Source organism: Mirounga angustirostris, unplaced genomic scaffold, assembly GCF_029215605.1.
Source record: "Mirounga angustirostris isolate CCGP_5_RB_7025 unplaced genomic scaffold, mMirAng1.0.hap1 SCAF_5, whole genome shotgun sequence".
NCBI lineage: Eukaryota > Metazoa > Chordata > Mammalia > Carnivora > Phocidae > Mirounga > Mirounga angustirostris.
The window spans coordinates 95,079,287-95,105,962 of NW_026991713.1; the positions used below are offsets into that span (position 1 = coordinate 95,079,287).

General features: G+C 41.4%; 2 protein-coding genes across 2 annotated transcripts in view; both read right to left on the reverse strand.

Annotated features, from left to right (window-relative positions):
- The window catches only part of RIMKLB (ribosomal modification protein rimK like family member B), a 153,228-nt gene extending 149,243 nt beyond the window's left edge, over positions 1-3,985 (reverse strand). Inside the window, exon 1 of the mRNA XM_054507199.2 lies at positions 3,761-3,985. The gene's annotated coding sequence lies outside the window, so the exon portion shown is untranslated. The remainder of the gene's footprint in view (positions 1-3,760) is intronic.
- A 9,967-nt stretch (positions 3,986-13,952) lies between these two features.
- Positions 13,953-22,531, reverse strand: APOBEC1 (apolipoprotein B mRNA editing enzyme catalytic subunit 1). Its single transcript, XM_045871041.1, has 5 exons — positions 22,479-22,531; positions 17,511-17,538; positions 15,642-16,039; positions 15,152-15,270; positions 13,953-14,243 (listed from the first exon to the last, which is right to left on the reverse strand). Exons 1-5 carry the CDS (start codon positions 22,492-22,494, stop codon positions 14,097-14,099), a joined length of 708 nt encoding a protein of 235 aa, XP_045726997.1. The 5' UTR covers positions 22,495-22,531; the 3' UTR covers positions 13,953-14,096.
- Between the last annotated feature and the right edge of the window lie 4,145 nt (positions 22,532-26,676).

Genomic DNA, 26,676 nt, shown 5'->3' on the forward strand with positions numbered 1-26,676 from the left:
CACGCGCTGGTTCATAAAGACAATCACCAAATATTGCCAGTGCCTACAAACCTGGGAAAAGCAAGAATGTAAAAAAAAAAAAAAAAAAAAAAAATGTATTTCCTGTTAATTTCATAAAAATGGTCAGAATCCTGGCAGCGACAGATGGCACACTTTAACTATTTACAAGGGGAGAACAGGGCTTAAGGGAGCCAAAGAGAGACCACGAAGTGTCCTAGGGCTAGTAACAGCTCAGGAGGGGTCCCACGTCGCAGCTGAGAGGCAAAGGGGAAGGAGTGATTGTCAGGAAGGTGTGGAGAGGCCAGCTCAGGAGAGAGCTTGTCTGAAGTCACACACCATTGGAGAGATAGGCACAAAGCCTGGCTAGGTTGATGCATAACAAGCTGTTCTAATCTTTGGACCATGAAATCTGCACAGCACAAATAACCACCTCTGAGTGTTAATCAAATAAAATCTGCCCCTGGGGTTTTAAAGCTGTCATGGTCCATGAAATTTGGTTTCTTTTTCCTTCTGATTTAAATCCCATAGAGACTTCATGTACCCTTTATCAGAGATGAGATCCAAACCCAAAATTAAGCCAGGAGGGATAAAGAATATTGAAACCACTGAGCTACAGAAGTTTGGCAAAGGCCTTCATAAAGATTAATGAAGTTGAACTAGAGTCTTAAAAACACAAAATCAGTCAACGATAGAATGATAAAATTAGAAGGAACTTGTGGTGATCATCTACTTGGAGTATAAACTCTCTCACTTTTTTTTTCTCCTAACTAAGAAAGTTACGATACTATTTTTAATGAAATGTTTTCACCTTGGTTCACACCAAGATGAGTATATACTTTCATAAGTATAGACTACAAAATAAATATGGCAATAACTTATATAGAAGCTCCAAATTCCACCCAGTGTCCCAGGATGGCTCATCTGTCCCATAATTTTAATTTATTCAAGTTACTGTTAATCTTTCTTCAGTACAGTACCCAGTGCTCTCCTTTAGACTTCTCTTGACATTGATAATTCTATTATAAAACAGTTATTCCAGATGATCCAGTATTTTTTTTTTTTTTTTTTTTTTTTAGTTTGAGAGAGAGAGAGAATGAGCCAGGGAGAGGGGCAGAAAGAGAGGGAGAGGCAGACTCATCGCTGAGCAGGGAGCCCCATATGGGGCTCGATCCCAGGAGCCTGAGATCACGACCTGAGCCCACCCTTAGCCGACTGAGCCCCCCAGGCATCCCCCACGTATTCTTATATGAAAATTTGTAATTTGTCTCTGATGATTTAAGTTTGGGAAACACTGCCTTGCCGGTATCAAAGGATGCCAGTTCTCAGCCAATATAGGGTCTCAGTGAAGCTAAGTGACTGTCATCAACACTAGAAACATGAATAGCATCCTTCTCATTATATTGTGTAAAAATTATGTACTTTTTTACTTCTTTGAGGGCAGATCAAAATTTATTATCCAGTTGTGCACACAGGTACACACGTGTGTGTTCACTTGCTCTGAGTTCTGGGACGAGAAGGTAGTTATTCAGAAAATGATTCAAGTTTGTCAGTTCCTTTGACTCTAGCTTTGACCTTGGCTCCAACAGTGTTCATTTCCTCTTTAATAATTAGGCAATGAAGCAGGGCTGTTCGAGCAGACAGAAATGGTTCTGTCTCAGAAAACTAACTTTATACGTTAAAGTGAAGAATATATCTTTCATGATAAAGGATCAGATGTTTAAAAATAGGAGATCAAAAAAGAAGTCACCATCGGGTGCCTGGGTGGCTCAGTTGGTTAAGCGACTGCCTTCGGCTCAGGTCATGACCCTGGAGTCCCCGGATCGAGTCCCGCATCGGGCTCCCTGCTCAGCGGGGAGTCTGCTTCTCCCTCTGCCCCTCCCCCCTCCCATTCTCTCTCTCAAATAAATAAATAAATAATCTTAAAAAAAAATAAGTCACCATCAGGGCGCTGATCCCAGGTATAATGAAAGGATATACTGTTATATTAACCAGCAGAACAAGGGTCCACAGCTCGCTTCCTCTGGGGGATATTTTAGAATTGTAAAATCTGGAGGGAAATAGATCTGATATGTAAAGAGTTTAAGAAATGCTCTTTTGTCACGAATAACTGCTTCCTCTTTGGTGAGGCAGAACAGTGGCGTGACAAGGAGCTTCAAGTCTGGAGGCAGAGTCGTTTAAAACTGAGTAGCTCTGTGACCTTGTTCAAATCAGTTGAGCTTTCTGTGCTTGTTTTCTTATTTATAAAGTGAGAATAAGAACAGTACTTACTTGATGGGACAGTCGCTAAGATTAAGTGGGTCCACATATATGAATAACTTATAACAGTACCTGGTACACGATGAGTACCTTTTTTTTTTTTTTTTAAATAAAGATTTTATGTATTTGTCAGAGAGAGAGAGCACAAGCAGAGGGAGTGGCAGGCAGAGGGAGAAGCAGGCTTCCCGCTGAGCAGGGAGCTCGATGTAGGACTGGTTTCGAGGACCCTGGGATCATGACCTGAGCCGAAGGCAGACGCTTAACTGATTGAGCCCCCCAGGCATCCCATACATGATGAGTACCTTATATAACTGCTGTTTTTATTACTTTCCGCATTCAACCCAGTACCTATAATCAAGTACATATAAAATTTGTTTGCCCGATTTGTTTACAAGTCTGCCTCTACTAATTATACTTAAACTTATATGTTACCCAGGCATCCATGGTATAACTGAGGGTGTGGGGGAAGCCACTTAATCTGTAACTTTGAAACTCAGGGGGGAAAATGTCTCAGGATTAGGGACATGGTCATAGAACAATGAATACTAATAGCTTTCATTTACTGAGTGCTTATTATATTCCAGGCTGTTCTAAATGCTTTCCATGTTCATCTCATTTGATTTGCCTAACAACCCTATGATATAAGAACTCTATTCTCCCCCATTTAGAGGATGAAACTGGAGCAAACAGGTAAAGTAACTTGCCCCAAATCACACAGCAGGAATTAACAGCTAGAACTTGAGCAGTCTGGAGGTTCCAGTTTATTAAAAGAACAAACTATCAGACATCATATTATCATATAATATTTATATATTGTAGGTTGGGCCAATATTCAGCCAACATTAGAGTGCAACCAGACTAGTTGTCTGATTGGCTGGTGCCCCGTTCTGACTTAGTTGGTGCTTGGGTGATATCAACTGTTAATATGACTATCACTTCTGATTACAGGTGATAGTTGAAGCCATGGAGATGGGTGAGATCTTTTGAGAGGTGTGTTTTTATAGTAAGAGAAAACTAGTATTTGAGCACCATGAAAGCAAAGGTGGGGTCTGTTTTAGTCACTGCTATTTTCCCAAATTGGTTTTACTCAATCTCTGTCTGCAAATATGTAAAGGAAGACAAAGACTGAAGAGAGTCTTTAGCATAAACTTCCCAAAGGAGTTGAGGAGCAAAAGATAAGTAAATAAAATAGTGCATATACACTATTATCTCAAGAAACTTGGCTGGGAAGAAATGGACACAGGACAGTACCACATTATTGGAGGATAAAGGAAAAGTTGCTTTTTTTACATGGCATTTACAGCCTCCTTAATGGCATTTTGAAAATTCTAACAGACCTTTAAGAATTGCACAAAATTATTCCAGAGTTCATCTACTAAAAGAAACATGTAATAAATAAATATATATTTATAATAAATAAAAAAGAAACATGTGAGAACAGCAAGAAAAATTCTGAAACTTGTTAAGAACACCAAGAAAACAGCAAGACAATAGTGGGGCTTACCTCTTAGTTACTTGACCTCCTCCTCCTTTCTGCTTTTCTACTCAAACTCAAGCACAGACTCCCTTGGTCACACCCTCAGCAATGTTATCAGTTGTAGCTACCTGGCTTTCCAAATAGCTAACCCATCCTGTTTCTGACCATAACATACCATTCTTCAAGCTCGATTGTTGAAATACACCCACGAGACCTATTTAATGATCTTATCAAGATTTCCAGCTGGTTGACCTTTCTGACTTTTCCCAACCTACCAGTCCTCTCCATTTTCTTTCTTATCCAGCTCAGACTCAGACTTGTCTGAAGGTTTTTTTCCCCTTCACTTTATTGCTCTCATCTGCTAAAACCCCATCTGCCCTCTCCATGCCTGAACCTTAGTAGCTCAGAGCAACTGGAGAATGCCACAGAAAAGGGACATTAAAGACTATAAATTTAAGACAACTTAAGTGACCTGAGGCATCCCAAATGGGCCCTTTTTCTTGTGAACTCTCCCCCCCACCTTGGGTGGGAGGAGGGGAAGATGAATGAATATATTATACTCTGGTAGAGGTAAAAGTCTTACGAAGCATTGTCAAAGAAAGTACAATAATTTAGTAACAAGTTAGATATTCTTCACTCAAGGGAAAATCATCCGTGGACTGGGGGAGTCCAGTGCCTCACAAGCAAAGGAGACTCTTCCAGAAGGATGTTTGGCCAAAAGTGAGTTTTATAAGTCATTAGAAGCCACAACTTGGAAACCTGGCATGATTAGTTAGGATGTCAGGGATTTCCTTAATAGGCTAGCAGATCCTGTTTTCTAGGGTAAGGTGAGCTAAAGCCGAGGGGGGGGGTGTGTGTGATTAGTGTATGTGATGCTTCTTTAACCATGAAGCATTTCTCGTAAGTACAGGCCAACTTAGGTTTCAACTAGTTTTGTGATGTGGACTGACCACCATTTTGTGGGTCCCTAAATGAGGTTCTGGGCCCAGTTCCAATATGGGAAGGAGGTTACCCCCATATACACCATGAAGCAATGCTCAGGACACCAGCTGCTGTCAACTTAATTCTGACACTATGTTCTAGGATATAGCATCAGATTCCACAGAATAAAGGCTCAGTCCCACACCCCCTCATCCCTGCCTTCAGACACCAATGGCAGGCTCATTATCTGTGTTTTGACTGATGAGCCACAAACTGGGAGTTTCCAACAACTCCCTGCAATAGGATACCAATCACAAGTCCAGGCTGTCACGCGTGCTCCTGACCTACTGGCTATAAATCAGAGGCTCCCTCGATCCACTCCTAGGGGTTGATTAATTTGCTAGAGGGGCTCACAGAACTCAGAGAAACATTTTACTTACTAGAGTGCCAGCTTTTTTTTTTTTTAAGATTTTATTTATTTATTTGACAGAGAGAGACACAGCGAGAGAGGGAACACAAGCAGAGGGAGTGGGAGAGGGAGAAGCAGGCTTCCCGCGGAGCAGGGAGCCTGACGCGGGGCTTGATCCCAGGACCCTGGGATCATGACCTGAGCCAAAGGCAGACGCCTAAGGACTAAGCCACTCAGGTGCCCCTAGAGTGCCAGCTTCTTATAAAAGGATGTAACTCAGGAACAACCAGATGGAAGAGATACAGTGAGCAAGGTATGGGGAAATGAGGGGAGCTTTCACACCCTCTCCAAGCGCAATGTTCTCCCCAAATCTCCACCTATTCACCAGCCCTGAAGCTCTTCAAACCCTGTCCCTTTGGCTTTTTAAAAAGGATGGCTCCAGTGCTTAGGTGATGATGGATTAAATCATTGGCCATTGGTGATCCATTTAACCTCCAGCCCCTCACCCTCATGGAACTTGGAACTGAAAGTTTCAGCCCTTTAATCACTCGGTCAGTTCCCCGGGCAACCACCCCTCTTTCTTAAGTGACCCGAGGCGGTCCAAAAATTACCTCATTAACATAACAAAAGACACTTTAATCCCTCATCCCTCCAGCCACTTAGGAAATTCCAAGGGTTTTAGAAAGCACTGTGCTAGAAACATGGATGAAGACCAAATATGTATTTATTACAATTCAAATTATAATTCACAGTATCACAGTCCCGATATACAAATTACCTTTATCAGCATGATGTAGAAACTAGAGATTTATATATTTGACTACATAAAATTTTAACAGTTCTCAAAAGGGGAAAAACAAAACAGAACAAAATCAAAAGAGAGAAAAATACATCTGGATGTATTTCTCTATAATGGATGTTTTCTCAAATGTACAAAGCTCTTTTACAAATATTAATAGAGGGGAGATGACAAAACCAACAGATAAATGGGCAAAGGATAATAACAAACAATTCCCAGAGGGGCTGTTTTTCTATTATCCAGTGTTGGTAAAAATGTGGGAAAACTGGAAGTTCACTTTTTTTCTTAGATACATTCTTTCTGGACCTCTTTGCCTTCTTGCCCCAAACTATGTAATTGCTTACTGAGTCTACTATTATCCTGGGATCTCCCTTCACTATCACCCTGGGAATTTTTTCTCCTCTCTTCTGTGCTTAAAACTCTTCTGAGGAGACAACATCAGTCCTGTCTCACAAACAAAATTCAGGTCAACCTACTCTGTGGGAAAAAACCTACCTTGGTCATTTTCTGTTAATACATCTGGCAAAACTTCCCAAGGTTGATATGAGACAATCTCTGATCAACAGCACCGCCCCCCCCATGTCATTTAAGAAAATTCCAATACTATCAGTTTTCTGTAAATCATGCAAGGAAATTTAAAAACCTGGAAAGGAAACCTACTTCTTGCAGAAATGAATGGGATTTGAATTTTTTTTTTTTTTTTTAAAGAGAGGGGCAGAGAGAGAGAGGGAGAGAGAGAGAGAATCTTAAGCAGGCTCCATGTCCAGTGCAGAACCTGACGTGGGGCTCGATCTCACAATTCTGAGATCATGACCTGAGCCGAAATCAAGAGTCGGAGGCTTAAACAACTGAGTCACCCAGGTGCCCTGAAGATCCGAAATATTAACAAAAAGTTGCAAATGTTTGATGAATGGCAGGTCTGTTACAGATGCTAAAGTACTAGAGTCAAATCTAAACCCAGAGCAAGAACCACCCAGCTAAGCCACTCCCAGATTCCTGCCACAGAAAACTGAAAGTGTTTTGACTGAAGAAACTGAAGTTTTGACTAAGCCACTAGGTTTCGGGGTAATTTGTTATACAGCCATAGATAACTAATACAGTAGAGAAATAGAAGTTTCTGACTTCAGTCTTCCCTTTCCTTAAGCTATATATGATCTTAATCTTTTCCTTTGCCTTAAGCCATGATCATCAAAATTTTATAGATGAGTAAATTAAGGCCCATACAAGTTAATGTACTTATTCAAGGTTACAGTGTTTAAGTGACAGGCTATGAACGTTTTTAGGTTTTCTGATGTGCAGGCAGTGTTCCTTGTACCCTCTCATGTTGCTTTTACTAATTTTAAATTATTGATTTTTTTCCTAATGAAATGATGGTTATAGACAGGCAGGGCCTATATTAACCACTACCTTAGGCACTGGGGATATAAAGATGCATGAGGCAAGTCAGATGGCTCGTAGAGTGTGAGATGAAGGAATAGTACAGGGATAAATCTCACGGGAGTAGTGGATGTGAAAAGGCTCAGATACAAAATGACAGAAAACAAAGGAATCAGGGGGCGCCTGGGTGGCTCAGTCGCTGGGCGTCTGCCTTCGGCTCAGGTCATGATCCCAGGGTCCTGGGATTGAGCCCCGCATCGGGCTCCCTGCTCCTCCGGGAGCCTGCTTCTCCCTCTCCCGCTCCCCCTGCTTGTGTTCCCTCTCTCGCTGTGTCTCTCTCTGTCAAATAAATAAATAAAATCTTAAAAAAAAAGAAAGAAAGAAAATAAAAGAATCAGAAGGAGTATATTTGGGCAAGATGGAAATTTCAAGGTTGAAAAAATTTATATTGACCTCAGGGATTAGTCAAGGGTCAAGCTAGACTTATTTTTCTTTGAGAAATATGGTGATCATAGGCATATCCTTATTTAGTATGTTATGTATTTATTTAGAGTTTTAGGTCTTTCCCATATTGTTCTATAACTTTATTTGTCACATAATTCTTATATTGCTTATCATTCACACTTTAATGACTTATCCATACCAACTTTCCAAATCATAAATTTAATATTCAAGTTAGCAAACTCTTTTATTTTTTTAAAGATATTATTTTTAAGTAATATCTACACCCCAGCATGAGGTTGAACTCACAACCCCGAGATCAAGATTCACATTCTCTACTGACTGAGCCAGCCAGGTGCCCCATCAGATTAGCAAAAACTTTTTTTTTTGAAAGAGAGAGAGAATAAGAGTGAGAGGGGGTTGGGGGTAGAAGCAGAGGGAGAGGGAGAGAATCTTAAGCAGACCTGAGCTGAGGGTGGAGCCCCAACTTGCGGCTGGATCTCACAGCCCTGAAAAGCTACCTGAGCTGAAATCAAGAGTCAGACACTTAACAGACTGAACCACCCAGGCGCCCTGTAGTTAGCAAAAACTTTTAAAGCAAGAGTAAAATGACAAAAGGTAAATGATTAGGGGTGTGGACTGTGGAGGAATATGTTTAATATATAAGAAAAGGCAGGGTGGCTGGCTGGCTCAGTCGCTAGAGCATGTGACTCTTGATCTCAGAGTTATAAATTCAAGCCCCACATTGGGTGTAGAGATTATTTAAAAATAAACTATTTAAAAGTATATATATATATATACACACACACACACACATATCTATGAGATAGAGATATACATATATATGTATATATGTATATGTGAGAGATATACATATATATATATATATGAGACAGAGCAATGGATGCATATAAAACTTAGCTCTCAGGGTGCCTGGGTAGCTCAGTGGTTAAGCATCCAACTCTTGATTTTTGGCTAGGGTCGTGATCTCAGGGTTGTGAGATTGAGCCTCACATGCTGGGCATGGACCCTGCTTGAGATTGTCTCTCTCCCTCTCCCCCTCTCCCTGGCTTGCACTCTCTCTCATTTTCTCTTTCTCAAATAAATAAATAAATCTTTAAAAAATTAAAAAATTAAAAATGCACATAGTCTTCATATGGACATTCAATAAGTTCCCAGCACCTATTTATGCCCCCCCCCCAAAAAACACTTTATATCCTCATGCCAATCCAGGAAAGCAAGTGAAGCAAGTAACTGAGCCAGTCTGAATCCATAATGAGAGTTGGTGAGATGTTGGTTACTGGCATATCCTGAATGGCCAAACAAAGTTTTTAAAAATTAAGTTTTGTTTTTTTTTTTAAGATTTTATTTGTCAGAGAGAGAGAGAGGGAGAACAAGCAGGGGGAGCATCAGGCAGAGGGAGAAGCAGGCTTCCCACTGAGCAGGGAGCCCGATGTGGGACTCGATCCCAGAACCCTGGGACCACGAACCGAGCCGAAGGCAGACACCCAACCGAATGAGCCACCCAAGTGCCCCCAAGATTAAGTATTTTTAAAAAACACACTACTTTTACTCCCCTGGTGTTCCTTGTCTGACCCTGGCTAGATTGCATAATCTTTCAGTTTCCTCATGTGGCAAGCACTTTATGTGTTCACCAATCTCCATTTTCTTCTCTTCCTGGACCATGTTTCTGTCTTTCTAAGAGTTGGGTAGGGCCACATGACTGATTTTTGGTTAGTGGAATTGGGTCAGAAGTGATGTTTGCAGGGGCACTTGGATGGCACAGTCAGTTAAGCCTCCAACTCTTGGTTTTAGCTCAGGTTGTGATCTCAGGGTCGTGAGATTGAGGCCCACTTTGGGCTCTGAGCTCAGCGCAGAGTCTCCTGATTCTCTCTCTCTCTCTGCCCCTCCTGCTCATGATCTCTCTCTCTGTCTCTCTAAAATAAATAAATAAATCTTTAAAAAAAAATTAAGTGATGTTTGCCATTTCCAAACCTTAATTCTAAAAATACTCTTTCGGGGGCACCTGGGTGGCTCAGTCAGTTGAGTATCTGACTCTTGATCTCACTTTAGGTTTTGATCTCAGGGTTGTGAGTTCAAGCCCCACTCTGGGTTCCATGTTAGGCATGGAGCCTACTTAAAAAATAAAATAAAAATAAATAAATAAACAAAACATTATTTCATGCAAACTAATGCTTTCTGTCTCTGTCTCTCTCCTCTCCTGTGTGTGCTTTCTCCTGTGAGCTGGCTGAATGTGGAGAATTCAGAAGGTCATAGGAGATGGTGGAGTCCCCAGATGGAAGGAATTTGGGTTCCTGAAAAACCACACAGAGCAACCACATTCTCATCCAGTTTACATTAGGCTGCAATGTGAGCAAGAAATAACCCTTTTTTGTGTTTAGCTACTCAAAGTTTAAGATGTTGTTAATTATAACAATAAGTCATCCTATAAATTCTGACTAATAAATTTTCTATTAAATCTTATGATGTTCTGAGTCAAAAATAAATAAAAACTTGTTTCTTGCTTCCCTTTAGCATCTTAGAAATTAGTTCCATGTAATTATTTGTCCTAAACACACAGCAAAAGTCCCTACAGTTAAAATCCAAGATGGCCTCCAATTATTCTCATCTCCAGGGATTCAAGTCCTTGTGTAGTCCATTACTGCAGAAGAAATAGTGTATGATTCCAAGACTGAGTCATTGAAGACATGGTAATGTCCACCTTGGTCTTTCTTAGACCACTTGCTCTGTAGAGAGCCAACTGCCATGTCATGAGGACATTTAAGCAGCCTGTGGAGAAACAGACCTCCCATCAACCACTAGCACCTACTTTCCAGCCATGAGTATGCCACCTGGGAAGCATATTCCCCAGCCTCAATCAAACCTGGAGATGACTACATCCCTGGCTCACAGCTTGACTGAAACCTCATGAGAGATCCTGAGCCACAAACACCATGATAAGTTGCTCCTGAATTCCTGATGAATTTGACATAATAAATATTAATTGTTATCTTAAGCCAAAAGGTATTGGAATAATTTGTAACAAGGCAGTTGACATAATCCATGATACTACTGTTTGGTAAAATTTCTAGATCTTTTTTTAATCTCTTTTTTTTTTTCCTCAAACAGTATTGAGACAATTAACATACAGCATTGTATAAGTTTAAGGGGTACAAAATAATGGTTTGATATAATATATATTGCAAAATGATTACTACAATAAGGTGAGTAAACACATTTATCACCTCATATAGTTACAGTTGTGTGTGTCAGTGTATGTGTGATAAGAATATTTAAGATCCACTCTCTTAGCAAACTTCAAGTTTACAATACAGTATTGCTGGGGAACCTGGGTGGCTCAGTCGGTTAAGCGTCTGCCTTCGGCTCAGGTCATGATCCCAGGGTCCTGGGATTGAGCCTGGCATCGGGCTCCCTGCTCAGCAGGGAGTTTGCTTCTCCCTCTCCCTTTGCCACTGCTCATGTGTGTACTCTGTCTCTCACTCTCTCTCTCAAATAAATAAAATCTTCCCAAAAAACCCAATACAGTATTGTTAAACATAATCACCATGTGGTACATTACATCCCCAGAACTTATTCATCTTAAAACTGGAAGTTCATACCCTTTGACTACCTTCATCCCCGCCCCTGGTAACCACTAATCTTCTCTTTGTTTCTATGAGTTTGGATTTTTTAGATTCTGCATATAAGTGAGATCATGTAGTATTTGTCTCTCTCTATTTCAAATGACATAATGTCCTCAAGTTTCATCCATGTTGTCACAAATAGCAGGATTTCCTCCTTTTTTATGGCTATATAATATTTGTGTGTGTGTGTGTGTAATATACATCTATATATGTATATGTGTGTGTATATATATAATATACATTGCATCTTCTTTATTCATACCTGTTGATGGACACATAGGTTGTTTACATGTCTAGACTATAGTAAATAATGTCGCAATGAACATGGGGTACAGATATCTTGAGATAGTGATTTCATTTCCTTCAGATATATACCCAGAAAAAACATTGTTGAATCATATGGTAGTTCTTTTTTTTTATTTTTTATTTTTTTAGGTAGGCCCCATGCCCAACATGGGTCTTGAACTCATGACCCTGATATTAAGACCTGAGATCAAGATTTGGATACTCAGGGGCGCCTGGGTGACTCAGTCGTTAAGCGTCTGCCTTTGGCTCAGGTCATGATCCCAGGGTCCTGGGATCGAGCCCCGGATCAGGCTCCCTGCTCTGCGGGAAGCCTGCTTCTCCCTCTCCCACTCCTCCTGCTTGTGTTCCCTCTCTCGCTGTGTCTCTCTCTGTCAAATACATAAATAAAATCTTAAAAAAAAAAAATTTGGACACTCAACCACCAACTGAGCCACTCAGGAGCCCTTATGGTAGTTCTATTTTTAATTTTTTTTTTTTAATGTGCTAGAGTTACTTTATTTATTTATTTTTTGAAGTGTTTATTTATCTGAGAGAGAGAGCATTCGAGAGAGCACAAGCAGAGGGGAGGTGCAGAGGGAGGAGAAGCAGACTCTCTTTTGAGCAGGGAGTCCAATGTAGGGCTCAATCCCAGGACCCTGGGATCATGACCTGAGCCAATGGCAGATGATTAACCGACTGAACCACCTAGGTGCCCCTCTATTTTTAATTTTTTAAAAAGATTTTATTTATTTATTTGAGAGAGAGTGAGTGAGAGAGAGAGAGAAGGAGCAGGTGGAAGGAGAAGCAGACTCCCCACTGAGCAGGAAGCCCGATGTGGGGCCCAATTCCTGGCCTCTGGGATCATGACCTGAGCTGAAGGCAGATGCTTAACCAACGGAGCCAACCAGGCGCCCCTATTTTTAATTTTTTGAGGAACTTCCATACCGCTTTCCATGGTGGCTCTACCAATTTATATTGCCATTGACAGTGTACAATTGTTCCCTTTTCTCCTCAATCTCACCAACATTTTTTATCACTTACGTTTTTGATGATAGAAATTCATCAACAGGTGTGAGGTGATAGCTCATTGTAGTTTTGCATTCCCTAGTGATTAGTAATGTTAAACAACTTTTCATGTAGGTGTTGGCCATTTGACTATCTTCTTTTTTTTTTTTTTTAAGATTCTATTTATTTATTTGAGAGAGAGAGAATGAGAGACAGAGAGCACGCACGAGAGGGAAGAGGGTCAGAGGGAGAAGCAGACCCCCTGCTGAGCAGGGAGCCCGACGTAGGACTCGATCCCGGGACTCCAGGATCATGACCTGAGCCGAAGGCAGTCGCTTAACCAACTGAGCCACCCAGGCACCCCATTTGACTATCTTCTTTGGAAAAATGTCTATTTGGATCCTTTGCCCATTTTTAAATCAGATTGTTTGTTCTTTTGCTCTTGAGTTGTATGAGTTCATTATCTGTTTTGGATATTTGCCCGTTATCAGATGTGTAATATTTTCTCCCATTCCATAGGTTGCCTTCTCATTTTGTTGGTTGTTTCTTTTGCTGTGCAGAAGCTTTTATTTTGATATAGTACCACTTGTCTATTTTTGCTTTGGTTGCTTGTGCTTTTGGTGTCATAACCATAAAATCATTACCAAGACTAATGTCAAGGAGCTTTTTCTCTATGTTTCCTCCTAGGAGTTTTATGGTTTCAGGTCTTGGGTTTAAGTCTTTAACCCATTTTGAAATAATTTCTCTGAGTAGTGTAAGATAGGCATCCCATTTCATTTTTTTGCATGTGAAATCAGTTTTTCACCACCATTTATTAAAGAGACTATCTTTTCCTCATTGAATATTCTTTGCTTCCTTGCCAAATATTAGTTGACCATATACACATGGGTTTACTTCTGGGCTCTGGATTCTGTTTTATTGATCTATATGTCTGTTTTTAATACTGGTACCATTCTATTTTGATTATACAGCTTTGGAATATAGTTTGAAATTACAAAGTGTGATGCCACCGGCTTTGTTCTTCTTTCTCAGAATTGTTTTGGGTTTTCAGGGTCTTTTGTGGTTTCATATGAAATTCAGAATTTTTTTATATTTCTGTAAAAAGCCATTAAAATCTTGATAAGGATTACACTGAATTTACAGATCACTTTGAGTAGTATGGACATTTTAACAATATTAATTCTACCAACCCATGAACATGGGATATCTTTTCATTCATTTACCTGTTTCCAATGTCTTTTCGTCAATGTCCAAGATTTCACAGAGCACAAACCTTTCACTTCCTTAGTTAAATTTATTCTTAAGTATTTTATTACTTTTGATGCAATAATGAATGGGATTTTTAAAAATTTCTTTTTTCAGATAATTTGTTGTTGGTATATAGAAACACAAACTGAAATTTTCTACATTCTAGTGGCACTCACTCTCTCGTGGGTCTTCAATGTCTGCTACAGAAACAGTGTACACAAGGAACCATTCTATTCATTTCCAAGTCACAGGAACTTGTATCAACCCTGTAGCTAAAAGGATATGGGGTGGAATCATTTGATAATGGCAATTTTGAAGAGTAAGTCTGAACAATGTAAGCTGATTCTGACGTCTTGAAATCCTTAAACAGGGAGGGAGACTCTGGAAGAAAAAAAAGTTAGAATAATATTTTTCTTCATACTATTATTACCAGAAACATTTTATTTATCTTATTTTAAGATTTAATTATTATTATTATTTTAAAGATTTTATTTATTTATTTGACAGAGAGAGAGAGATAGCGAGAGCAGGAACACAAGCAGGGGGAGTGGGAGAGCGAGAAGCAGGCTTCCTGCCGAGCAGGGAGCCCGATGTGGGACTCGATCCCAGGACCCTGGGATCATGACCTGAGCTGAAGGCAGACGCTTAACGACTGAGCCACCCAGGAGCCCAAGATTTAATTATTTATTTGAGAGAGAGAGAGAAGTGTGAGCAGGAGAGGCGGGAGGGGCAGAGGGAAAGCAAATCCTCAAGCAGACTCCCTGCTGAGCGTGAAGCCTGATGTGGGGTTTGATCCCAGGACCCCAAGACCATGACCTGAGCCAAAATCAAAAGCTGGCCACTTAACTGACTAAGCCACCTAGATGCCCCTACCACAAACATTTTAAAACATTAGTTGGAAGACTATTAAACAACTTTGAAGAGAATACAAATGGGACACCTCCATTTATTTCTTCAATAGGATGGCACAAACCAATATGGGAAAGGAGAATATCTGCAATTCTGTAGAGCTAGCAAGTGTTGTAATAATAATGATAATAATATCAAGTTAACGTGGAGTCCACATATATCTTAGACCAGTTTATCCACTCCTTTCTCCCTCTTTCTTCCTACAAAGAGATTGTTTTGTTCTCACATTTTCTTCAGGTGGATCAAGTAGTTAAATAACCAAATTTCAATATAAATGGCAAAGAGATGGTGAGGAAAGTACATGTCAATTCATCAAAAAAGAAGTTTGAAGAAGGATGCTTCTTTTGGCATCAGAATCTCTACCCCTTAAAGTAACTTACTAGAATTATGCAGTGGAGTTCCAGTGCATACAGCTTCATCCATAGCACAGGGTATCTTGGCCAGTGATCTTCTTTCCCAGGTAGGTAGTTGACAAAATTCCTCCAGCAATGATCATACTCTGAGGAAACACAAATCTTGGTTCATTCAACAAATACAGCAGAAACTTACTTTAAAGGGAGCCTAACTTATAGATATACTTTATATAAAGCCTATTAGCCTCTTTGTCATTGGAGAAGGGCTACACTCCCCAGAATCCCTAAAAAAGAAAAAAGATGAAGATGGCTGAGAGGTCATAGTGGCAGGAATGGAGAAAGGAGTCCTCTTTTTGATACTTCCTTACTATGAAATTCAGACCCGGTCCTTTCTTACGTTATTTTGGACTTTCACTTCTGAGACTTCCAGAGTGGGATAATCAATCTCCTGGCCTTGAAACATGCCAGCACCACGGTCTCTCATAAACACTCAAGATTCTTTGTTCATTGTTTTTACCTGGGACTCTCATAATCTGGATAGTCACACCACTGTTAATGAGGTCTCTGAGTCCTTGACGGTTTTGTGGATCCATATGCCAGAAAAGCCGTGCTACATAAATAACCAGAGTCACACTAGGGTGTTGACTCAAAAATCTTCTAATAGCCTTGGAGCATTCCCAACACGGACTCCAGGACAGGAACCAGGTAATGGAGCAGCGGATGGATGGGCAATACTGTCTTTCTGAAGTAAATTTTTCTATAAAATTGATTTCCACATGGTTGGCAGTGTTTTTGCCTGCGTTTCGCCAGATCTTATGACTTGTGCCCCACTGGATTTCATAGAGCAGGCAGGTCTCTTTACGGAGTTCTCTGGGGTCAAAGAAGACTTCAAATTCCCAGGGTTTGATTCTCCTCCTGAAATACAAAAAACACTCCCATGTTGTCATGCTATCTTTAGAGGGAACTTGAAATCATTTCCTGCTCCCCTCTTCTATCAGGCAGATCTAAAACATGACATCTCGGGATGCCTGGGTGGCTCAGTTGTTAAGCATCTGCCTTCGGCTCAGGTCATGATCCCAGCGTCCTGGGATCAAGCCCTGCATTAGGCTCTCTGCTTGGCGGGCTCCCTGCTCGGTGGACAGCCTGCTTCTCCTTTTCCCACTCCTCCTGCTTGTGTTCCCACTCTCTCTGTCAAATAAATAAATAAAATCTTTAGAAAAAATAAAACATGATGTCTCAGGAAACTTTTTTTTTCTGTTTTTCAAAGTTATCTAGGGAGGTCCATTTGAATTATCAGAGTTTCTCTCATAAGCATAGTGAAGAGATTTTTCCCAACTCATGTTATTTGGTTACCACTGTCTCTGTACCATTACCTGGTAATTTAGAATTCAGGTATAAATATGACCTTGTTTCACTTTTAAAGGCTTCTCTTTATAGTCTAATCTTTCTGTCTCACCATGGAGTTGCCATGTCCCAATCTTCACACAATCGTTAATCTTCATGACTCAATGGACTCTAACTAGATTTTAGGTGTAGAAGCCTCAAATCACCAACAAGATTCTATTGCCAAGTCTGAGAAGAGAGAGAGAACCTCAGGATTCTTCCACATTAAATTCTGTATCCTAATTCCTCATAAGAAAAAAATTCAAACTGCTCCCAATGACATCTTTATTCATTTTTTTTTTTTTTTAGGATTTTATTTTTAAGTAATCTCTACACCCAATGTGGGGCTCAAACTTAAAATACTGAGATCGAGAGTTACATGCTCTACTGACTGAGCCAGCCAGGTGCCCCTCCCAATGACATCTTTAGATTTAATATTTTCCATGCATCACAGCTGGAACTCAGGGGAGACTCAGGATTGTGCTGAGGACTCTTTGCAATATGGTTGAGTCATCAGCTTGTTATTACATCCTAATATTTCTACTCATCCCTAAAGTATTACATTTATTTATTACATAGATCAATCCTTCCACCCATCATGAAATAATATATTCCCTGACAGAAGACCCCCTGTTATAATGCTACATCCAAAAAAATGGGCATATAGTATAAAACAAAAAGATGAAATCAAAGTGACAAATGAGTTCTCTGGACTTTTCACTAATGGCTATACAATCATGTGATTTAAACAGAGAAGAAACAAAGGTAAGGCAACAATGGAACAAAGCTGGAAGGTAATTTATTTAAACAAAACCCAAAAGACATACAAGCAAAGATATAGAAAGCAATAATCACAGAGAATGAAGTTAGAAAAGACAAAAAAGAAAGAGTGGGAGCATGATAAAAGAAGAAAGGAAAAATATGGAAAGCTATAGTCCTACAGCTCTTAAATCCACTTATTCTTGGTTGAATTAGATGCTCACTATGATGGTATTATTCTTACCTCAAGGTGGCATCTCCAGCTGAAGGACCTGTTGACCAAGAGATGATTATGTCAGATAACACCCACATACAAATTTTTTTTTTAAAGATTTTATTTATTTATTCATGAGAGATAGAGAGAGAGAGAGAGAGAGAGGCAGAGGGAGAAGCAGGCTCCCAAGGAGCAGGGAGCCCGATGCGGGACTCGATCCCAGGACCCTGGGATCATGACCTGAGCCGAAGGCAGACGCTTAACCATCTGAGCCACTCAGGCGCTCCCCACATACAAATTTAGCTAACAAAAAAATACTCTGTTCTTTCAAACCTGCGAACCATATCAGAAAATGGAGTTAAAAGATTCTCTCCTGTATTAATTGTATTGGACCATCAAGAAAAGCAAGTTTCTAAGGGCTTTGCCGAAATCTATTTGCCCAATCCCAAACCAAGTAACTTTCCTTAAGGCTCCAACAAGAATGATTAAGTGCAATGAGAAAGTCATTCCTCAGAGGCTCCCATGTGTAATTTCTAAGTGTTTCCATAGCTTCTTGTACTTCCTTCATCATAGCAATCATGCTGTATTTTACCGTTATTTATATGCCTATAATAACACTGAATTGTAAATTATGTGAGGTATGGATTATGTATATCTTGTTCCAGACCCTATCACACTGCCTGAAACATGTTGGTTAGTAATAGATATTTATTGAGCAAATGACTGAATGAATCTCACTACTATCCTTTATAGGATAGCTATAAGAGAGAGAGAGAACCACACTGTGCAGAGAAAGTATATCTCTCATATATTGCTGGTGGGAATGTAAATTGGTACAGCCCCTCTAGGAAACAGTTTGGCAGTTTCTTTTTAAAGATTTTTTTTTTTTTTTTTTTAATTTATTTGACAGAGAGAGACACAGCGAGAGAGGGAACACAAGCAGGGGGAGTGGGAGAGGGAGAAGCAGGCCTCCTGCGGAGCAGGGAGCCCGATGTGGGGCTCGATCCCAGGACCCTGAGATCATGACCTGAGCTGAAGGCAGATGCTTAACGACTGAGCCACCCAGGCGCCCCAGTTTGGCAGTTTCTTAATTAAAAACCACACACCGGGGTGCCTGGCTGGCTCAGTCGGTAGAGCTATTAATGAGGGGCCTACTAAATGTTAGGGACTCTTTGAAGTACAGGAACAGGGAACAAAACAAATCCCTATCTTTATGTTCATGGAGTTTATATTCTAAGCCATGGATTTTATTCGAAGTGTCCTAGAAGCCATTAGAGCATGTAAGGACTATTCAAGTTCAAGTACTGGATTTTAGAGGCCCATGCCTCTCAAGACTCAGAGCTTTGGGGATGAAATGGGCACTGGCCTGTAAAACTCTGAAAGCAGAAATGCAAGTCATTTGTTTTATTTGGAGGAACATGGACATTTATTTTGGCAACAAGAACTCATGTTAAGGGTTTGCTCCCTGGTTATTTGAAAGCTAAAATTTGGGGAAGTGGGAGAAAAGGATCATAAATTGAAAGGTTCAATTGTCATTATTACCAATCTCTCTTTCCCAAGAAAGAGGAGACACAGAGCAAAACGTTCCACATGATACCCTTTTTCCGTGGGCCAGAGAGACGCACAAGTCATTGCCACTCCTGAGGGGGAAGTAGCTGTGCAGAGATGCAGCCAGGATGTTCAGTCTATCCTGCTGGTAAACCTTAACTCTGAGGTGGTGTTTTTAAGCCAAGAAGAGTCACAAGACCTGGAAGACACTTCCTCTAAAACAGAAGGCATTTTGCCCGAGGCTGTGTGTGTGTTTGTGTGTGTGTCTGTGTGTGTGTTGAGGGGTCCACAATGTGCCACTGAGGCATAAAAATTATTTTGGATCTGAAGACATTCAAAAATAGACTGCCTTCTTCTGAAATCCTTTATTTTCCTATAAGCAGAGCCTTCCAAAAGAACTCAAAAGAGGGCGCCTGGGTGGCTCAGTTGGTTAAGCGACTGCCTTCGGCTCAGGTCATGATCCTGGAGTCCTGGGATCAAGTCCCGCATCGGGCTCCCTGCTCAGCGGGGAGTCTGCTTCTCCCTCTCACCCTCCCCCCTCTCATGCTCTCTTTCTCTATCTCATTCTCTCTCAAATAAATAAATAAAATCTTTAAAAGAAAAAAAAAAGAAAGAAATCAACTGTCATAAGCCCCATCCCCTGGAACAAACCAGGAGAGTTCGACTCTTACCACTCAAGATACACACCCACACAGACATTGCCACAAAAACATAATATGTCCGTCTAGTCTCCCAAGGGCCCATCTAGATTTCCTAAAAGTTTATTTGTTTTTCTGTAAGTGCTCTTCTGCCTCTCTGCTTTTCCTGTTAAGGTGGTATATAAGCACTATTTTAGGGCTCAGTTGGTTAAGCATCCGACTCTTGATTTTGGCTCGGGTCATGATCTCAGGGTTGTGAGATTGAACCCCAAGTCGAGCCACCCTGGGTGTGGAGCCTGCTTAAGATTCTCTCTCCCCTGGGTGCATGGGTGGCTCAGTTGGTTAAGCGACTGCCTTCGGCTCGGGTCATGATCCCAGGGTCCTGGGATCGAGTCCCACGTCGGGCTCCCGGCTCAGCGGGAAGCCTGCTTCTCCCTCTCCCATGCCCCTGCTTGTGTTCCTGCTCTCGCTGTCTCTGTCTCTGTCAAATAAATAAATAAAATCTTTAAAAAAAAAAAAAAGATTCTCTCTACCCGGGCGCCTGGGTGGCTCAGTTGGTTAAGTGACTGCCTTCGGCTCAGGTCATGATCCTGGAGTCCCGGGATTGAGTCCCGCATCAGGCTCCCTGCTCAGCAAGGAGCCTGCTTCTCCCTCTGACCCTCCCCCTCCCCCCTCTCATGTGCTCTCTCTCTCTCATTCTCTCTGTCTCAAATAAAAAAAATAAAAAAATAAAATCTTTAAGATTCTCTCTCCCCAGAAATCGGAGGGGTAGACGAACCATGAGAGATGATGGACTCTGAAAAACAAACTGAGAGTTCTAGAGGGGAAGGAGGTGGGAGGATGGGTTAGCCTGGTGATGGGTATTAAAGAGGGCACGTTCTGCATGGAGCACTGGGTGTTATACGCGAACAATGAATCATGGAACACTACATCTAAAACTAATGATGTAATGTATGGGGATTAACATAAGAATAAAAATTTTAAAAAAAGATTCTCTCTCCCCTTCTGCCTCTCCCCTCCTCTAAAAAAAATAAAATAAGGGGCACCTGGGTGGCTCAGCTGGTTAAGCATCTGACTCTTGATTTTGGCTCAGGCCCTGATCTCATGGCTTGTGAGATCAAGCCCCACGTTAGACTCCTTGTTCAGTGGGAGTCTGCTTGGATATTCTCTCCCTCTGCTCCTTCCCCTGATCACTTGCTCTCTCTCTCCCAAATAAAATAAAATAAAATAAAATAAAATAAAATAATAAAAACAATAAAGCACTATTTTAGTCATTGCTATGCTAGTCACAAATTCTCCAAAGATCTTCTCTGACCAAAAAGATCAACCTCATTTTCCTTAGCCTAGCATTCAAAGTCCTCCATAATATCATTCCAGGTTTGCTTTCCCTTTTTTTTTTTTAAGATTTATTTATTGATTTGAGAGAGATACGGAGAGAGAGAGTGGGGGGGAGGAGCAGAGAGAGAATCCTCAGACTCTTTGCTGAGCGCAGAGCCCAACTTGGGGTTCCATCTCATGACCCTGAGATCCAGACCCTGAGATCATGACCTGAGCAAAACCAAGAGTCTGTTGCGTGACCAACTGTGCCACCAGGCGCCCCTCCAGCTTTGCTTTCTAATCTGACTGCAGATTATTTCCCCAGACTCTCCTATAGCTTAACCAGTTTACTCTTGATATTTCCACACACAATCTTTGTAAATTCTCTCAAGTTCTTTGTGTCAGTCAACCAGGACTCTCTTCCTCTTTGCCAATCCAAATTCTACCCTTTCAGGATCCAGCTCAAATCCCACTTCAGCTGAAAATCATTTCCTTCCACATCCTGAAGTGTTCTCCCTCTCCCACAAATTTCTCCAACATTAAGTAACTGAACCTTAAAATATCAATTAACATGCCCTTGTGCTTTCACTTCTGTTGCTATTTTAAACTGTTAATTAACAGTTGTATTTTTTACTTAATTTTTTATTATGGTGAAATAAGCATTGATTTGGTGTCATTTGACCAAAATAATTTGTGGATGTGAATAGTTAGTATTAATAACAATAATAAACCCTGTTTAAGAATAATATCAATAGGGGGCGCCTGGGTGGCTCAGATGGTTAAGCGTCGGCCTTCGGCTCGGGTCATGATCCCAGGGTCCCGGGATCGAGTCCCACATCGGGCTCCCGGCTCAGCGGGGAGCCTGCTTCTCCCTCTGACCCTCTCTCCTCTCATGCTGTTTCTCTCTCGCTCACTCTCTAAAAAATAAATAAAATCTTTAAAAAAAAAAAAAAAAGAAGAAGAATATCAATAGGGCGCCTGGGTGGCTCAGTTGGTTAAGTGACTGCCTTCGGCTCAGGTCATGATCCTGGAGTCCCGGGATCGAGTCCCGCATCGGGCTCCCTGCTCGGCAGGGAGTCTGCTTCTCCCTCTCCCTTCCCCCACTCATGAACTCTCAAATAAATAAAATCTTTTTTTAAAAAAAAGCATTAAGGGGGCGCCTGGGTGGCTCATTCGGTTAAGCGACTGCCTTCGGCTCAGGTCATGATCCTGGAGTCCCGGGATCGAGTCCCGAATCGGGCTCCCTGCTCAGCAGGGAGTCTGCTTCTCCCTCTGACCCTCCCCCCTCTCATGCTCTCTGTCTCTCATTCTCTCTCTCGCAAATAAATAAAATCTTAAAAAATTAAAAAAAAAAAGAATAATATCAATATATTAATAAATAGGAAAGTTGAAAAATGCCCAAGACACAAGCACAGACAGGACACACACACACACACACACAGATTTTGCCCTTTTCAAGAATACAGAATTTACCAGGCCCCTGGGTCCCGTTTACCTTTGTCAGAAGCCATGGTGCTCTGTCACTGGACTTTTCCCCTGGAATTATATTATTGTGTGGATTGCTCTTACCAACAACATGCCTGAACATGGTAGGTGTGACCACTGCTACCTGGCTTGGGCAGAGGATGACTCAGTCCTGAGTCTCAGGCAATTACTGGGTATCTCGATTATACAAGGTGTGGGGATTTGTATCACTATGTTGATAAGAAAGCTCATGAATCAAATAATTAATCCTTTTTTTAAAAGATTTTATTTATTGGGTTGGCCAGTTAGCTCAGCTGGTTAGAGCATGTGCTAATAAAGATTTTATTTATTGAGAGAGAGAGAGCACAAGCAGGGGGAGCGGCAGAGGGAGGGGGAAAAGCAGACTCCCCACTCAGCAAGGGAGCCTGCTGTGGGGCCAAGTCCCAGGACACAGAACCCCGGGATCATGACCTGAACCGAAGGCAGACACTTAACAAACTGAGCCACCCAGGCACTCCTCAAATAATTAACCCAATAGAGTAAATCACTGAGGCTATCTGAATTTTTCTTTCTCTTTTTTTTTTAATTTTTTTTATTTGACACAGAGAGAGACAGACACGGAGAGAGCACAAACAGGGGGAGCAGCAGAGGGAGAGAGAGAAGCAGGCTCTCCACCAAGGAGGGAGCCCCACTTGGGGCTTGATCCCTGGACGATCCAAGCCGAAGGCAGACGCTTAACCAACGGAGCCATGCGTGCGCCCCTGAATTTCTAAGTTCTTCCCTGATAACATCTGAATTTAGTTTTTCCCTCTCCTTAAATTAACGCTGACCCATCATTCCTTATTCAAGAGCACAAAGGAAGAACAAAGAGAAGAGAGAATTAACCTGTTTGTATAACCTGAAGACCTTCAATGTTACCTGGTGAAGACACTATGGACTTGCCTTTTAATATTAACAACTGAGCCACCCAGGCGCCCCTTATTTGTTTTTCTATAAGTGCTCTTCTGCCTCTCTCATATTTCTAACTTCCTCCTATTTTGCTCTTTGCCCCCAGTCCTGTTGGAATGGGGAAGTGCACTGTTAGATGCAAAATCAGAAGAACTTTGGCCTCGAAGTTGGGTAATTAGTGTACAAGTCTTGGGTGATCTCTCTTCCTTTTTGAAGCTAAGGTGAAGTGTATGGCCAAGTCCACTTCTGCTTTTTCATTCTTCTTGAGAGAGTGAATACTGTGCTCCAGATTACCATTGCCTCCTGTTGCCTGACCCCTGGCTCAGGCATCTCTTGAGTTTCAGCACAGACTCCCAGAATTGAGGTCACTTTCAAGACCTAAGTCTCCCTTCCTCTAGCGTCTCAGATCTAGAGCTGCTAAATTTGAATCTCAAGTACCATGAACCCTCTACCTGAGCCCTAAATATAAGACATTCCTTAATTATGAAAGTCAAACTAGAGTTTCCTCAGGTAAAGCAGTTGTTCAAGGGGCAGGTTAGAGTTTTGAAGAAGGGGCAGAAGTGCCACATCATAAATGCAGGTCCTTCAGAAGCCAAGTATTTCAAAGTTGTATTTGTGGTAAGTAGAAGAACAGCCCCTCAGAGATGTCTGCCTCCTAATATCTGAAATCTATAAGTGTGGTACCTTACAATGGCACATGGGACTTTGCAGGTGTGATTAAGTTAAGGATCTTGGGGTAAGAAGATTATCCTATCATGAGTACCCTTATCCTATTATCCTATCAAAAGTATCCTTATAAGAGCGGTGCGAAAGAATCAGAGTCAGAACTGGGTATTTACCCCAAAGATACAAAAGTAGGGATCCGAAGGGGTATGTGCACCCTCATGTTTATAGCAGCAATGTCCACAATAGCTAAACTGTGGAAAGAGCCAAGATGTCCATCGACAGATGAATGGATAAAGAAGATGTGGTCTATATATACAATGGAATATTATGTAGCCATCAAAAGGAACGAGATCTTGCCATTTGCAACGACGGGGATGGAACTGGAGGGTATTATGCTGAGCGAAATAAGTCAAACAGAGAAAGACATGTATCATATGACCTCACTGATATGAGGAATTCTTAATCTAAGGAAACAAACTGAGGGTTGCTGGAGTGGGGGGTGGGGTGGGAGGGATGCGGTGACTGGGTGATAGACACTGGGGAGGGTATGTGCTCTGGTAAGCGCAGTGAATTGTGCAAGACTGTTGAATCTCAGATCTGTACCTCTGAAACAAATAATGCAATATATGTTAAGAAAAAAAAAAAGAAGAAGAAGAAGATAGCAGGAAGGGAAAAATGAAGGGGGGGAATCGGAGGGGGAGACAAACCATGAGAGACGATGGACTCTAAAAAAGCAAACTGAGGGTTCTAGAGGGGAGGGTGGTGGGAGGATGGGTTAGCGTGGTGATGGGTATTAAGGGGGCACGTACTGCATGGAGCACTGGGTGTTATGCACAAACAATGAATCATGGAACACTACATCTAAAACTAATGATGTAATGTATGGTGATTAACATAACAATTAAAAAAAAGAATCAGAGTCCAAGAAAGCCGGGTGAATATGAAAGCAGATATGGCTGGAAGGGGCCATGATTCAGGGAATGAGGATAGCTTCTAGAAGTTGGAAGGGTGTGTAAATGGATTTTTCCCTAGAGCCTCCTGAAGAAATGCTGCCCTGATGACACCTTGATTTTAGCCAGTGAGACCCTGTTGTGTATTTCTGACCTCCAGAGCTATATGATAACTTATGTTGTTTTACACCACTAAATTCATGGTAGTTTGTTACAGCAGCAAGAGAAAACTAACGTGACACACTCACAGAGGCATATATATAATAGTTAAGATGGAGTATAATCTGAGTTTGTTTCTGTTAGAATTCCTATCGGATACTCGTCATCAAGGGTACTTTGGATTAGATTTTGTGTTGGAAAACTCAGAACTGGGGCTCCTTGGGTAGCTCAGTAGGTTTAGCCTCCGACCCTTGGTTCCGGCTCAGGTCATGATCTTAGGGTCGTAGGACCCAGGCCCGCAAGGGGCTCTGCGCTCAGCAGGGAGTCTGCTTCTCTCCCTCTCCCTCTGCCCTCCTCCACTTGCTCTCTCTCTCTAAAATAAATAAATCAATCTTAAAAAAAAAAAAAGTAAACTCAGGGGCACCTGGGTGGCTCATTTTGTTGTCTGTCTTTGGCTCAGGTCATGATCCCAGGGTCCTGAGATCGAGTCCCACATCAGGCTCCCTGCTCAGCGGGGAGCCTGCTTCTCCCTCTCCTTCTCCCTTTCCCCCTGCTTGTGCTCTCTCTCTCTCTCTGACAAATAAATAAATAAAATTGTAAAATAAAAAAGAAGAAGAAGAATGTGTTCTCCACAACCTTACAGTTTACACTGCAGGGATTCCATGAAGCAACTGAAATTATTTGCAAAATATTGTGTGTTTATATGTATTATATTCTGGGGAGAGTCTATATGTTTTACCAGGTTCTCAACAACACCCTTGATCCTCTAGACATTAGGAACCATAAATTGGTGAATAAAATTTTATTTTATTTTATTTTATTTTAAGATTTTATTTATTTATTGGTCAGAGAGAGAGAAAGAGAGAGCACAAGCAGGGGGAGTGGCAGGCAGAGGGAGAGGGAGAAGCAGGCTCCCCGCCGAGCAGGGAGCCTGATGCGGGGCTGGATCCCAGGACCCCGGGATCATGACCTGAGCTGAAGGCAGACACTTAACCCACTGAGCCACCCAGGGGTCCCGGAACCACTATTTTAATAGATTTGCTCTTCCCTGTTTTAATCAGCAGAGGGCAGAAAAGTAATACAATTAGCAAATTCAACCCTCTATAAATAAGTCCTCAATTTCTGCCATCTATTTCCTGTCTTTGCTCTAGTTTGTTTGTTTTTTTAAGTGAGCTCTACACCCAGCGTGGGGCTTGAACTCACGACTCTGATATCAAGAGTCACGTGTCTACTGACTGAGCCAGCCAGGTGCCCATTTGCTCTGGCTTTTCTCTAGGCTAAAATTCCCTACCTGCAATCCCCTTCTGCATATGTCAAAACCCTACTGTCTCCGACTACCCATATCAAAAGCAGCCCTTCTTCTTTAATTTGGATGGATTCACTCCTTCCTTTCAGTTTCCCTGTGCATTCTGTTGATATCTATGGGAGTTATCATATTCTTCCTTTCAAAACAGCTATTGATTTAATTATTGTTCCAGGAGACCTTGGTCAATTACCCGTATTAAT

Excerpts from the sequence above, each read along its gene's own strand:
- APOBEC1 (XM_045871041.1), bottom strand. Across the intron at positions 15,271-15,641 it reads CCAGATTATGAGAGTCCCAG|AGTATGATCATTGCTGGAGG; the intron begins GTAAAAACAATG and ends GTGTTTCCTCAG. Across the intron at positions 14,244-15,151 it reads AACTCCACTGCATAATTCTA|AGTCTCCCTCCCTGTTTAAG; the intron begins GTAAGTTACTTT and ends TTTTTCTTCCAG.